At 51.4% G+C, this 15,888-nt stretch overlaps 3 protein-coding genes across 3 annotated transcripts in view; 2 read left to right on the forward strand and 1 right to left on the reverse strand.

The window, feature by feature from the left end:
• The window catches only part of LOC149357730 (uncharacterized), a 326,496-nt gene that overhangs the window by 166,245 nt on the left and 144,363 nt on the right, over positions 1 to 15,888 (forward strand). The gene's annotated exons all lie outside the window — the stretch shown is intronic.
• LOC149357734 (uncharacterized) lies at positions 770 to 8,428 on the reverse strand. Its single transcript, XM_089576657.1, has 2 exons — positions 5,232 to 8,428; positions 770 to 808 (listed from the first exon to the last, which is right to left on the reverse strand). Exons 1-2 carry the CDS (start codon positions 8,079 to 8,081, stop codon positions 770 to 772), a joined length of 2,889 nt encoding a protein of 962 aa, XP_089432783.1. The 5' UTR covers positions 8,082 to 8,428.
• Positions 14,340 to 15,396, forward strand: LOC149357735 (uncharacterized). The gene is made up of 2 exons (XM_089576658.1): positions 14,340 to 14,531; positions 14,581 to 15,396. Exons 1-2 carry the CDS (start codon positions 14,340 to 14,342, stop codon positions 15,394 to 15,396), a joined length of 1,008 nt encoding a protein of 335 aa, XP_089432784.1.

The following is a 15,888-nucleotide window of genomic DNA, read 5'->3' on the forward strand; positions in this document are numbered from 1 at the left end:
AGCGGAGGTTCGAATCCCGCTCGAGTGTGAAGTTCATGAGTAAATCATTGCCATGACAATGACGCGACGCTCGAAGTGGCTTTCCTCCGGTCGCTATGGCAGCCATTGCCTCCGGCTTCTGCCCAGACTGGAGAATGTTATGTATAGGAGGTTTCTGACCCCTCACGTAGCGACGGGCTACTACAGGCCACTTGCGCAAGAAGGGAGATTCTGACTGCTGACAGGCGGCAGGGGCCCTGCCTGATAATCCGCTCACAGGTGTAATGGGGCACACACGGCAAATTGGGGAACAAAAAAAAACCGTACTCCAAATCAAGCTGCATAAAAACTGCCAGGAACAGCGCTTAAAAATAACAACGTGATTTCCAAAGCGTGGGGAATGCAGCACGCAAGACTGAGGAATTTTATTCACATAAATAGGACAAAAGAGAGGGCATAGTGGAATTAACAGACTTCTAATACCGCTGTAATAACTGAAAAATAACGCATGAACGCACACAATGTTACGCGATTGAACGAAGCTAGCCAAAAGTGGAATCCGAGATGCAGTGATCGAACTACACGGACAAAGATTTCGGAAGAGCTGGAGGCAACGATGGCTTATCTGCGGAGTGGAAACGTCCGGGCACAAGGAACACCGCCGGGCTGCAGACGATCGCTGCAGTGCCGGTGTGGTGTCGCTGATGCCGGTGGGCTTCGGCCGCGCATCGTTGCCGTCACAGCACTCGACGTATCAGACCCCGGCGGGAGAAAGGCTTGTCCCGCCACATCACTGGCTGGCTCCACTGTCGTCGCACGCATCGTCTTCCTGCAAGCAATGTGCCCGGTTCGCGTTTTTTCTGCAGCCGCGTTTTCGTAGTAAAACAAAAGACGATATACAGGAACGGTGCGCAAAAGCTAAAGCTACATCTCTAAAGGAAAGCATTATGAGATCACGCGAGAGACGGACACAGTCAGAGACACGCGTACGGACGAGGGCTGATTTGCAGCTGAAGATTTATTTCGCTGAGCGAGGTGCGGAAATGGGGGAGGTGACGAAGGACACAGGAATGCACAGGAGACCGGAAACTAAAAGCAACTAAAAACAAAAAAACAGAATGAAACCCCAAACGAGTGGCATTTCTCAAAACCCAGCCATGAAAAAACGACACCTGCCCACCCGCGGAGGGCAGGTATGCGGTGAGATATGGCTGAAAAAAAAAAACTAAAAAATTATGGGCAGACAATCGCGAAATAACACAACCCTTGAAACGCCAGAACAGGGGCTACTGAAAAAATTAAGGCGATAAATTTGATTGGCGCACGGGAAATGGAGTAGCTTTCTTCTTTCGCCGCCAATCTGTTCCACTTCTGATTTTATTCGAAGTTTCATTCTGATATAGAAATTCGTCTTGTCCCTTAGCGGTTCCCTTTTACTTTCACCATTCTGTCATATCTGGTTGTTAGCTCCGCCTGTGGTATACCTGGCAGGGGCTACTGCAGTACGGCGTCCAGATGTGGCTTGTTCGTAATTCACGCACCCACTCGCTCCTTGTCGAAGGGGTAGCGTGGTAGGCGGGCACAGTGGGTTGCCTCGGGGCACGGAGGGTTAGTGCACATCGCGCGCGCGCTGGAGGAATGCGCACCGCTGAGTGGTTTCCCTGGCCTACCTCAAATATCTTGTTTTTTAACTCTTGGCTAAAGTTAGCCTGGTCACCCTGTATATTAGGGAGATACGAATCTCGGCTATACCTGGGTTTCTTTAACCTGAGTTCACATCGCGCAGTATACACGTGGCTCTTACATTTCGCCTCCATCGAAGTTCGGCGAAATGCAGGAGCCTCGTGTACTGTGCATGTCTGTGGGCATTATATTAACACTGCGTATTCTCTTGAAGTAATGTATATAAAGAAGCATCGCATAGAAATTCTGAAATGCGGCTGCCAAGTCTTGCAGAACGGCGCCCGGAGAGCACGGGAGACGACCGATGTGAAGTAAAGCCCCTCGATAATTTGAAAGTAGCGTCTTTCTGTGAACAATGCCGCCGCGCCGCGCACCCTCGCCGATCCTCCTCTCTCACCTCTCCCATCGGCGCTTTTCTCAACGGTGATTGGCTCCGCAGGCGGTCTCCGGGAAAAGCGCGCGGAAAGTTCGCTCTTTTCGTGTTTTCATTTTTCGTCGGCGCCATTTTTTAGCCAGCCGCCGCTGCTACGACCGAGCTCCCTCGCCTTGCACGCTTGCACTTCGCGTTATTCGCGCTCTTTTAGTGCAGCACTATGCCCAGTTGCTGCGCATTTCAGTGCACAAGCCGGCGTGAAAAAGCCTTTGCTCTTTTCGCGATTCCGAGCGGGAATAAAGACAGCATTTGAAGAAAAAAGCGGCTGCACAACTTCGGCCGCAAGAACTTTACCCCGACGAAGACTGCTCACCTCTGCGAGCAACTGTGCATTTCTTCAAAGCGACTGTATATACTGAAACTGCATGCATGCGCATCACAAAGCCAACAACCTCACTTAATTCACTGATCATTTTGCGTCGTTACACGTGTTATTGTTGTCGCTTCATGGTTCCGCTCAACGTGCTATAATAGCGGCGGCTGATGCATATAATGTGTGTGCATGTGTTAGCAAGTGTGGAAGCAAAAGTGTTGGTATGCGTGCAGCGGTATCCGTGGTGCGGTAAATTTTTCGAACCTCTGGTAATGGTGCAAGATATGTTAGTGCACTGTTGTTCGTACCTCGGGATGGTCTCCGAAGTTCTTCTCTCCAGCAACGTGCGGAATAAGATGCAGCCGGTTACTGCCAGACAAGATAGACGATTTTATTTACAAAGCAGGTTATCAGGAGTCTCTTCTCTAGAAGCACACTGAAGCCACGTTTTATACATTTTCAATTCCCCAGGTACCTATCTGGGGGAAACTTGGTTGTTCGAACATCGCCAATCACATTTCTTGACGAAACCCGCCCACAAAAGGGCGGAACATCACCCTCTCGCCACCGTGACAAAAAGGCGGGACATTCACACTCTCGCCGGTCCTCCCACGCACAGATGGTCGATCTGTGTATTTTGTTCACCCATCGTTCCGTGGAATTAGGAGTCCTTTGGCGGCAACTAAGGTGATATACACATTCTCGCTGTCAAGTCGGAGCCGTTCGCACCGTGATGGACTCCCTTTCGCTGTCGGTCCGCTGTCGGTTTTGAGCGAACTTGAGAATCCAAACAGACGCGTTTCCGCCGACAGCCGATTTAGGGGCCTCCGTCCCCTGGTTGCGCCGCCACACTTTCCCCCCGCCGCAGCCGCCGACAAAGGCTGCCGCAAAGGTTAGCCAGCAGTGTCTCTCGGCCGTGAAGGAGGGGGCGACGGCCGTTTCTCGACCTCGAAGGAGAGGGTAAGGAGCCACCGGCGGGCGCACGTGTGCGCGACCAAAACAATTCCCAGAACGGGACACCGGAAGCAAACGCGTACACAAATACACACACACACTCAGCGTGCTGAAACCGGCCGTTATTCACGTAGCCCAGTCCCGCTGGCGCCACTGTCGTCGCTGCAGACGGCGCGTCGAGCCCAACACCTCCCCACAAAACTGTGCGGCACAGTCTTCGAACTTGCTGCACACAACAATCACAGGAGCTCGACGCATTGCTCCCACTTCATCTGTCAACAAGTACCCCTCGGTTCCCCGCCAACGCAGCACCCAACAATGCCATACCTCTCGCAAACCGAGGCCGCGAAAACGGACGACGGTATCTTACTCGCTTTCGTCATTGGCGACCATACGCGACATAGCGTCGGCATTTGCGTTTAGAGACCCCTTTTTGTACTCCACTACAATGTTGTACTTCTGGAGAGCCAGCGCCCACCTTGTCAGCTTCGCGCTTAGTGGCGTGGTCAGAGTAAGAAATTTCAAGGGATTGTGGTCGGTAATTACCCTGATTCGTGCACCGAACAGCCACGTGTCAAGCTTTCCCAGCGCCCAAATGATGGCGTAGGCTTCTTTCTCGATCGTAGCCCATCGTGACTGGGCCGGGCTTAATTTCTTGCTCAGGAATGAAATGGGTTGCTCTTTTCCTTCGTCATCCAACTGTGCTAGACATGCTCCGACGGCATAATCTGAAGCATCAGTGGCCAGAATGAACTCTTTGTTCAGATCGGGTGCGCTCAACGCTGCGGCCTTTGTCAAACACTCCTTTACCTTTATAAAAGCACCCTCGGCATCCTCCTTCCACGGTATCTTCTGAGGCACGCGCTTTCCAGTCAGGTTCGTCAGTGGTAGCACCACCTTTGAATACTCCGGAACGTAATCCCGGTAATAATTTGCTAGCCCCAAAAAGCTACGCAGCTGCCTTTTTGTTTGTGGTACAGGAATTTCTTGAATGGCTCTAAGCTTTTCTGGATCTGCGCCGTGTTTTCCTGACCCCACGATATGACCCAGAAACCGCACTTCCTTTTGCGCGAAATGGCACTTAGTGACATTAACTGTGAGCCCTGCGGCCGCTAGCGAAGCCAGTACCCTTCCGAGGTGTTCGAGGTGCTCTTCCCATGTCTGCGAGAAGACGCACATGTCATCTATATATGCGCACGCATATTCACGGTGTGGTACAAGGATCTGATTGATTATTCTTTGGTAGGTGCTTGCCGAATTTCTCAGTCCAAACGGCATAACCTTCCAAGCGTACTGTCCAGACGAGGTGACAAATGCTGTGTACTCCTGGGCTTTTTCGTCCAACGGAATCTGCCAATATCCTCTTAGCATATCGAGCAGGGTTATGTACTTTGCCTGCGCTACCTCGTAAATTAGGTCACCTGGCAGGTTCATAGGAAACGCATCAGGCTCCGTTGCTTCATTCAGCTTGCGATAGTCACAGCATAACCTGACACTGCCATCTTTCTTAGCAACACACACCACGGGATGTGCATGGGAGCTTTCTATCGGATATATCAAACCCCACGACCTTAGCTCTGCCACCTGTCGGTCAACTTCCTTTCTTAGTGCCATGGGCACCTTGTAAGGGTACGCACGCTTCAGCTGCGCCCCATCTTTTAGCTTGATTTTGTGCACTCCCCAATTGCAGCGGCCAGGTTTATCACTGAACACCTCACAGTGCTCCCCGATTAGTTCCTTTACCTGCCTTTGCTGCAGCAGATCTAAATGGCTGAGAGTTACCCGTTCCAGCTGCTCAACTGCTGTCGTTGTATCTGACCACGCGGGAAGTTCTCCAAACTCCGTGTCGCCTTCAAATACTATGCCTACAGTGTTGACCCTCGCGTTGTATGGCCTAAGCTTATTTGCATGCACCGACCGGCGCGTGCCATCACTTAGCTCAATCGTATAACTATATGGCCGCACCTTTGCCACAACTGTTACTGGACCTTTCCAGTGTGCCATTAACTTCCCATCGCCTTCTTTCTCCAGCCAAAGAACCTGGTCACCTGGAGAAAATTGTTTGTCGGTGGTCCTCAAGTTGTACCTCCCCACATAAGCTTGCTGCGTGAGCTCGCTACTTTTTGCCGCTTCCCTACTGGCTTCCTCGAGATCATTTCTCAATTTCTCGAGATAGTCTGCTGCTGGCACTGCCAATGAGTCGGGAACAACCCAGTCTCCTGACCACGTCTTTTGCAGTATAGCCAGAGGTCCTACAGGCATCCTACCATACATAAGCTCGAACGGTGATTTACCCGTGATGGCATGTGGCACCTCTCTATAAGCCCAAAGCAGGAATGGCACCATTCGATCCCACTCGCGTCCATGCTCACTTACAATGTGAAACAGCATCCTTTTAAAAGTGCCGTTCCACCGCTCTACCAGTCCATTACTTTGTGGATGATCGGGAGTGGAAAATCTGGGAGTCGCTCCCATTTTCTGCAGCATAATTTGCGTTAAATTTGATGTAAAATTTGTGCCCTGATCTGAGCATATGGTCTCTGGCACTCCCATTCTGGAAAATATCTGGGTGAGCGCGTCACAGGTAGCCTTAGCTGTTAAGGACCTCAAACAAACAACCTCAGGCCATCTAGTATGCAAATCAACTACACACAGTGCGTAGCGATGTCCCCTTGCTGATGGTGGATCCAGTGGACCGATACAATCCATGTATATCACCTGGAATGGGGCACTAGGCCTGGCCAATGCCGTTATGGGTACGCGGTCCTGTGTTTTCACGGGGGCCCTGATTTGGCACTGGTGGCAGGACTGACAATGCTCCTTGACCTCTCGGCCCATGGTCGGCCAATAAAAGGACATTTTTATGCGCTGCAAAGTCTTTCGCTCTCCCAAATGGCCTGCCCAAGGCGAATCGTGTGCCCTCACTAGTGCTTCCTGTCGTTTATGCGATGGCAGCACCAACTGTGTGCACATGCGTCCCACTACGTGCTCCTGGTGATATAGTAACTCATCCTGGATTATCATTCCATGTGTGCCAGCTCTAGCCTGCTTCCAAGCCTCCTGCAGCGACGAGTCATTTTCCTGAGCCTCACGGAAAACTTGCCGAGCGCTCTGCCTTTTCTCGGCTTCTTCGTCTGTTCCCGTAACCGCCAGGGACGCACCCGTCTGCTGATTTTTATGCTCTGTCGTCTCCTTTTCACCGCCTTCGGTCTCTGCCTCTGAAACCACTTCGTTTACAACTGCCCTTTCTTCAAGGAGTTGTCTGTAGTCTGCGGGAGTTATGAGCGCGTCTATTCCGGCCAACAGTTTGTCTGTCAGCGCACATAGCAAAGCTGGTTGTGCCTTGTCGAACGAGACAAACGGTGCACCTTCTGTTGCTCTGAGAGGCACATATGCAAGCTCAGCTCTCACTTCATCGCCGAAAGCTCCCCTCAGCTTTATTGTGGAACCAGCTGCCTCATACTTCGGCACTAGAGCTCGCCTGATAACAGTCATTTCAGTCCCGGAATCAATCACCGCATTAATGCTTTGTTCCGAACTTTTCAATGTTACTGTTTCGAGGCAATTCCTGCCTACCCTCTCTGTTTCCTGCATGCCAACCTCATTCGCGGGAGCTATTTCTTCCAAAGGAGCATTCACTTTAGCCACCACGGCGCGGTCTCCTGGTTTTTCTTGGCCTCGTCTGCCTGCCTTATCCCCTGTCCTTTTGAGAGGGCAATCTCTAGCGAAGTGATTTGGTGACTTGCACTCAAAGCACCGTCCTTTCATTCCTCTTAAAATAGAATTCTCCCATTGATGAGGTGTTGCACCTGCCCGCTCCTTCTGGTCCCCACTCGGCCTCTTTCGATAGCCTCCCAAATGAGCTACTGACCCTGGTTTGCATCTCACGCTTTCATCGAAACTCTCCGCCAGCTTGGCCACTTCGCCCGGAGAAAGGAACCTCTGATTCTCATTGACAACAATATGAGCCCGTGCCTCAGCTGCTAAGCAGTCCTTCAACCTGTCTGTGACCATTAACTGCTTTAATTCTGCAAAAGTGGTAGCCTTCGAGGTTTTTGTATAGTATTCAAAATAGTTTCCCAGCCGGATTGCGAATTGGCCCCATGTCTCATCTGCTGCTTTTGCCGACCCCTCAAACATCCTTCTATATTCTGCTGCTGACAACCTCAATCCATCTAGAATACTTTGCTTCATTTTTTTATAGTCCTTTCTTTCTTCGGCTGTCAACGTAGAAAGCAATCCGCGTGCTCTTTCACTCAACTGTGGCAAGACAAGCCCGGCCCGCCACTCAGACGGGACGTCATATGAATCAAGAGTCGCCTCCACATCCTCAAACCACCCGGGCACTAGGAATTCCCGACTCGGCATCGGTGCTAGTACTCCTTTCAATAAGGATGCATATTTTAGGCGCCTATCCTCCTCTGACCTATCCACAGCTAGCGCTCCGCTGTTACCTTCTTCGTGGGACTCAGCCCGCTCTTGGGCTCGCAACTTCTGGCTCTCCAGAATTAAGCGTTGCTTTTCTTTTTCTGCTTCAGCAATTTTAAATCGAAGCTCCAGCATTTTCATCTGCTGCTCCGACGCTGTTTCCGCCATGGCGCTACTCAGATTCCCCCCCGCGTCACTGGTCACCGCCAACTCCTGCAAGCTTCCAACCCCGTCCGACTCCGCATCTGTGGTGTTAACCTCCCTGTCTCGCAAGTTATATGGCATTGTCATCAACTGCGCCCGACAGGAAACCAAGAGGCACTCGCCTGACTTCTGAAGAGTCGCTCCGCGGTGCTCTCTTCTTCCACAGGTCAGGAGGGACTCGCTTTGGCAGGCCGCTGGCTCCTCAGTGACGTTCTCGGGTCCGCCGTCCACGCCACCGGTCTCGTCCGCCGTCCACCGCTGCTGCTCTCATTCGCCCATCGCCGGAGATCCTGTCGACTGCGCCAGATATGTTTTAGTGCACTGTTGTTCGTACCTCGGGATGGTCTCCGAAGTTCTTCTCTCCAGCAACGTGCGGAATAAGATGCAGCCGGTTACTGCCAGACAAGATAGACGATTTTATTTACAAAGCAGGTTATCAGGAGTCTCTTCTCTAGAAGCACACTGAAGCCACGTTTTATACATTTTCAATTCCCCAGGTACCTATCTGGGGGAAACTTGGTTGTTCGAACATCGCCAATCACATTTCTTGACGAAACCCGCCCACAAAAGGGCGGAACATCACCCTCTCGCCACCGTGACAAAAAGGCGGGACATTCACACTCTCGCCGGTCCTCCCACGCACAGATGGTCGATCTGTGTATTTTGTTCACCCATCGTTCCGTGGAATTAGGAGTCCTTTGGCGGCAACTAAGGTGATATACACATTCTCGCTGTCAAGTCGGAGCCGTTCGCACCGTGATGGACTCCCTTTCGCTGTCGGTCCGCTGTCGGTTTTGAGCGAACTTGAGAATCCAAACAGACGCGTTTCCGCCGACAGCCGATTTAGGGGCCTCCGTCCCCTGGTTGCGCCGCCACACTTTCCCCCCGCCGCAGCCGCCGACAAAGGCTGCCGCAAAGGTTAGCCAGCAGTGTCTCTCGGCCGTGAAGGAGGGGGCGACGGCCGTTTCTCGACCTCGAAGGAGAGGGTAAGGAGCCACCGGCGGGCGCACGTGTGCGCGACCAAAACAATTCCCAGAACGGGACACCGGAAGCAAACGCGTACACAAATACACACACACACTCAGCGTGCTGAAACCGGCCGTTATTCACGTAGCCCAGTCCCGCTGGCGCCACTGTCGTCGCTGCAGACGGCGCGTCGAGCCCAACAGTGCACATCGCAGTAATGCGGCGCATGTCCCGAGCGAGATTTAACCTAGATTTTTTTTTTATGAATGCAACTTGTCTAACGATCTACGCTTATTTGTTGTTTTGCTGAACCGTTAAGCTTCTACCAGGTGAGATTATCAATGCCACATTCTAGACCTCATATTGCATTCACATAAATAATTCATTTTTTATTCACTTCAGTGCTTTCCATTGTTGCCTGAATGTACTCAAGTATTGTAAATATCCAATGCATGCCATTTTTCTATATTCATTGCTACAGTTTGTGATCATTTGCTTTAGTTAAGCATGGTCGCGTAGCCTTTTGTTGAATACATCATCCGCTCAAAAACTATAGGCCTACAGCTGAGCTGTTTCATCTCCCTAAGTATGTTTTTGTTTTCTGTGTTTTGTTCTGAGGACTGCACCCAACGGCTGACAGATGTCCACAGCTGGCTTATTCGTGGTTTTTATGTATGTGTTCGGCGTGAAACTGAACGACTGATCTGTAATAAACATTGCATCTGAAAAACTGTGTGTCATATTGTGACTGCATTTATACTCAAGACTTATATTAGTCAATGGAGTGCATATTTCAACCGCGCAAAACGACGAGGGACGAAGAGAGGAAAGCACAGGACAAGACGCAGAACTTCAACTAAGGTATCGGCTGTTCATCAGGTGTGATTACGATTCCTGTATAAATGTGGTTTTCCTGTAGTAAACCTTAGTTGAAGTTCCGCGTCTTGTCCTGTGCTTTCCTCTCTTCGTCCCTCGTCGTTTTGCGCGGTTGCAATATGCACTCCATTGTCAACCACCAACTAGCCCGCCTTCACTTGTTATATTAGTCAGGCACTCGCTTTAGGATAGCCTTGACTGTGGCTGACCAAATTGCTAAGACCCTATAACTTTCTCTTGGGTTTTGTCACGGTCGTTGCTATCAGTTTTTTTCTGTCCTGACGTAACATCTCTTTAAGCCGATTTAAAAAGGAATAGAATGTGGGCGGAAAATGCCCAAGTGTGCCAAACTTTGAGGGTGGTCTACCTAAATTTGGAAGCCAACACTGAGTTTCCCATAGTCAAATTAGGTTGGACGTAAATGTTGGTCAAATATGGACGACGTCAAATTTATGGCTTCCAGAGAGACAAATTTTGGGGATAGCCCACCTAATTTTGAGCTCACCATTGAATTGGTCATATTGAAATTAGGCTTGACACCAATTTTGATGAAATTCGGACAAGGTCAAATTTCGGTGGTTGAGAGGGCCAAATGGGTCGGAGGGCCAAATGGGGTGCGGACACTTTCCTTGGATGACGGAAAATCGGTGCGCGGATATTTGGCTCTCAGATTCGGCTCGACATCACCTCAAGGTCGCCGACAGCGGGAGCTGAAGTCGTTTCATGCTTAATAGAAAAAAGTTCATATTCGTTTTCAAGCCGCCGAGAAAATTCTGAACTACAAAAACGATTAAGCCGTTGCACGTGCACTGCGCGGTGCCAAACTCAGACTGAACCTTAATGAAAAATTTTAGGACGGCTTTTGAAACAAATGCCCCAGCTTGTTCCCAGAAACCATCCCACTTCTGAAACTCCACTCGCGAACAACTCCATATATACTGTACTTCCGCGATAATTAGTTCGAAGTGAATCTACATTTAACTAAACATTGGCATGCTGAAAATATTCAGGAATGTTCAAATATATTGTAAATATTATGCTTCATATACTATGATATGTTCAGACAGACGGTATTGAAAAGTCAAAAAGAATGTGAGATGTATGCAGCAAGTGGTTTTGTTCGTGCCGCAAGCGCTCGTAATTGGCACTTTCATTGCGCGTACGAGACGCTAATTTATGTGGCTCGTGAAAGTCACGCGTGTCGCATGTCTTTCTCGTGTTTTTATTCAATAACAGAGCGTGGAAAAAGCGCGAACTTAAGAGCGCGCGCATGTGTCAGCCAACTGCCCGGACGGCGAGCGAGCGCTGGCCAAAAAAGCGTGCCGTGTGCAGCGCGCGCAGCCGGCCGGCGAGGATATTCGAGGAGGAAAACGCCGGAGTGGAGGAGAGTGTCGCTACTTTCAAATTATCGAGGGGCTTTAATGTGAAGAGGACTGCAGAGCCATCTATGAGCGTCTGGGAAAACAGCCTCGCAGTGAATCCGGTTCTCATTACACCTAATTTAGTACAGTGTACTAGAGACCACTACGCCATCGCCGCTGCTTTTTGGTATTTATTACACTGAAAATGTATTCTATTCACATGAACTGTTTACAAAGCTTTTAGGAAACGCCACGGAAGACACCTCAAAAAGAGAGAGCAACAGAGCACTAGACGGGAGGTAAGGCTGAGCACATCAGGAAAAGGGAGTGCCACTACAGTTTAAATTCGGTCCGTACATACACTTTCCTCGGACGAACAAAAATTTGGCAGAAATCTTAACATGCTGCCTGTCCAACTGCCAGGCTATGCAGCTCTGCTAGCGACGTCGTCTCCGTCACCTACCCGCGTTCACGCGTCTTAAGCTGCCAGTCTCTCGCGCTGTAGTTTGAAAAGGTGGGCTTCATCATCTTCCATCCGTGCGGGTGGAAGCGCCATCAGACCAGCATGTAGCAAGCCACGCGAAATGGCGGGAGCTTATAAGCAGTGAAATTCAGTTAGAAGACAATGCTATCACAATGTCATCGGGTAATGGCAATTAAGCGACCTGCAAACTTTCCCTGTTCTGAGTCGTGTCTGTGCTTAGCACTTATTGTAACTGCTATGGTAACGGTTACCGCATCGTTTTCTGAATTTTCTTGGCGTATATTAATTTCCGTACACCGACACGACAAGCGCTGACTCATTTTAGCAGTGCATATAGATAACAATGAAATATTATTAGTGTAGTGGACATGTATGAATGAAGTGCGTGCCATAAGTGAAGGCAGAGTGATGTTGGGGTGGTCAACTCGCAACTTCTTGGTTTTGTCTTGCGTATTAGCCGAAACAACTCACACGCACCCATACAATAATAGAAGCATCTAGCCTCTCGTCCAACCGTTCCTTGAGAGCTTCTATATTTTTATTACTCAGTAATATCTCAAGAAGCAGGGGACTAGAAAAAAAAACAGAAAAAACGAAAATAAAAACTATAAGTGAGGGCGAAAGTGAGGGAGGGTCGACGATGTGTGGTTAAAGGGCGAGGGATGGCCAGCAAATCGTGTGGAGTGAGGGTGAGGGAGGGCCGGGCAATTTCTCATAATGAGGGCGAGGATGAATGAGGGCCATGTACTCAAATGTGACGGCGAGGGAGGAAAACAAAAATGAGGGCATTTGCCACCCCTGGTCAAAAAACAATTATCGCTATAAAGGTAAAGTGTTGTCTCCATGGGTGCTGGAGAAGGGTGAATGGGCTGGGAGCCCCTTCGCACCCGTTGCGTGCCGCGACAGGCAGGAGCCGACTGGCGGCCGCACGTGACACATGGTCTTGTATGTGTGAGTGTCATTGTCACGGGTTCGGTGAGTAGGCGACATCATCACAGAGTCCGGACAATGAGGGGGTGGCCGTTTGATGCCCGGCGTAGCCGGTAAGCAAAAAGCAAACGTAGTGACTGAGACCGAGACGTGTTAAGAGGTAACAACAACAAAACAACGTTTATAGCTTCGATTGAACAATGCGGCAGCTTTCACAGACACGTAATTTACATTCTACAAAACATTTGCGGAAAGCGCATAGAAGTAAACACACTGAATTGAGTTATACATTGAATATTTCTACACAGGTCAGAACACAAGTGAGAGGCCAATTAGATACAGTCGATCAAAAGTCAGAAGGTGAACAAACATACAGTCAACCGGGAAGCGCGGCAGCAGTCCATCCACAAACACGCAGTCAATGCGGCCCCCGAAGGCGACGTCCGGATTCTTTGTCTTACTCTCTTAACTAGCGGACGCAATTTTATCCTGCTCCCGCCCGATATCAGCCCACTCTTCTATTATTATTCTTGCAGCATTTTTCGTTATCGCTGCTGTATTACCACTCCTACATTAACGTCGCGTAAACGTCGCGTAAACGTCGCGTCTTTTACCCCACCATGGGGTCCTTTTTGTTTCTTAATTTCTTTTTACCTTTTTTTTTTTTTGTTGTCCGCAACGGACCATGGAGAAGCTGCCTCCAACACCTAGCGCCCGGCTTCCCGGCCGCCACCACCGCCGCGCTGGCAGCGTTGGCTGCTCGCGCATGCTTCAACAACTTTACGTCGAGGCACAGAAGATAATCGAGTCTCAGGACGACGCTCGCCGCCTACTCTCTGCTGCCCACCGCTCGCCCAAGGCTGACAGCAAGACTGAAGCAAGTCCCACCACACGCAAGCCACTCAATGCCGAGTCGCAGCCAACTACTCAAGTAGCACCCGTCACTCCGACTGTTGCACTTCCAAACGTGTCCACCGAAAGCGGAGAAGACACAATAGTCTACTATTTTATGAGCCCCGAGGGCACTGAAATGGCACCTGCCTTCATCCGCACCACAGAGCCCATCGAGAATCCCTCTCAGGCCTCTCCATCACCGCTTCAACTCGCGGCAAACGATGCACAGGCACAATTGTTCAGTGCATCTGAGGACCCCGTTACTCCACCTCCGAACTGCCAAAATGAAGAAATTGAGGCACTACAACTCACACCTCAAGGCCAAGAGGATTTTCCTCCTCTACAGCCAAGCACTGCGTCCCTACAGAGCAGCCAAACGCCTCCTCCACAAGAAGGGAAGCTCGCTGCAGCAACACAGACTTCCCCTCCCAGCGCTCGCCCTGGCATCAGCTGTTCTGAAGCCAAAGAAAAGTACACTTTTACCACCTCCACTCCCACAATAGTGGATGCCTTCACTGAAGAAGATTACCTACAAGCCAAGCGTGGCCCCCCTCAGCAGGATCCCCCTTCGCCCCTCAGACGGCGAGAACGAAGCTCTCCCCTCCAAAGAGCAGGGTCCCAAACCAGACAAAAGGAAGAAGCGCCGTCTCGCCTTCCGTCCTTTTGAGCAAACCAAGCCCAGACAGGCGCCCACTTCGGGAGCTCCAGACGTCGCCCCCCCCCCCCCCCCCCCCCCCCTCCTCTGGTCGCTTTTCAGCATCAAGGCCTCAGGAGCACAGCAAGGCGAAGCCCGCTACTGTTCTCTATTTCCCTCTGGGAAATAAAGGGACATTTATGAACACTTCGCGCGACGCACTCGCCGCGCAACTATCCCACCTTCCTGGTGTCACAGCAGTGCGCGTCAACATCAACCGCAACGTCTGCGCCGTCGACGCCCATTCGACAGCCGATATAGCTCCTCTCCTCGCTGTGGAAGAGATTTGCGGCGTCAGGGTGCGCGCCAAACACCTTGGCCCCAAAACCTGCACTGGCGTCATCTTTGGTGTCGAGCGCACTCTAACACCTTGGCCCCAAAACCTGCACTGGCGTCATCTTTGGTGTCGACCGCGGCCTCTCCGAAGAAGATATCGCAGCTGGCCTCGACAGCAAGGTCCCCGTCATCAGCTGCTCACGCAGTGGTGCCAACATCATCGTCCGCTTCGCTGGCATCGAACCCCCACAAGAGGTGGCCCTGTTCAAGCTCCGCCGACGAGTCCGCGCCCGTCTCCCTCGCCCGCTACAATGCCACAGCTGCGGCATCTTCGGGCACACCACGGCAACTTGCCGAAACAAGGCTCGCTGCCTTCGCTGCAGCGGTGACCACGCCACCGATAACTGCGACGCCCCGAAACCACGCTGCGCCAATTGCCGCGGCACGCACGCAACCACTAAGCCCCGCTGCCCACGCTGGCAACACGAGCGACAAGTTGCCACCGTTCTCGCCACGACCGAAAAACATCTCACACGACAAGAGGCCGATAGAATTGTGCGAGAACGGCAAGGCAAAGAACCCACCTCGCTTCCACCGCCAGTAACTGCTGCACCTAACAGCCAAGTCCAGCCCAGCGCTCTCAGCTCTGCGCAGCGCACCGATTCCGCTACTGCACGCAACTCGGCGCCCGGCGCTCCTCCCACCGTCGCAACTACGGGCCGCTCCTTCCGCGACGCCGTCTTAGGACCTCGTGCTGTCCCATCAACCTCATCGTCACCTTCCGACCAGCGTGACACGATAATCGCCGCACTTACTGCGGCCGTCCAGGCAATCATCGAGGAGCTCCCGCCGTCATCAACTGCGCGCAAGTTGTGTGCAGCGGCCTTGGCCGCACAGCAGGCCTTGAGCCAACATGGCTAACCAGCGAACAATCCCCAGGCCGCGCATAAGGCAATGGAACTGGCCGTTCCTTGCGCCGCCGTCACGCCGAATTGGTTCAGCTCCTTCCGCGTTTTGAGTGCGACATACTTGCATTGCAAGAGACTTACGCACGCGCGGAGGAGCTAAAGATACCTAGCTACATAGGCTACAGCGGACCAACTAGTTGTGCACTGGCAGCATGCGAAGCATTCCCATGTAGTGATCCCGCCCACCCGGGCGGAAAACCACGGACAGCGTTATACGTTAGAAACACGCTCCCGCATGTCACCATATCGGTTGAAGACATTGTCAACGACGCAGTGGAGTGTTGTGCTGTTATCGTTCGCATACGCAACACCGACACAGCAGTGTCAAGTGTATACGTCCGCCCAGCAGCGCATTGGGATGCAAACTTCCTCATCGCGCTCTCCAACCGCCTCGGAACTGACTCCGTCATCTGTGGTGATTTTAATGCACACCACAACAGCTGGC

This window comes from Amblyomma mixtum, chromosome 3, assembly GCF_055824585.1.
Source record: "Amblyomma mixtum isolate Tamu chromosome 3, ASM5582458v1, whole genome shotgun sequence".
Taxonomy (NCBI): domain Eukaryota; kingdom Metazoa; phylum Arthropoda; class Arachnida; order Ixodida; family Ixodidae; genus Amblyomma; species Amblyomma mixtum.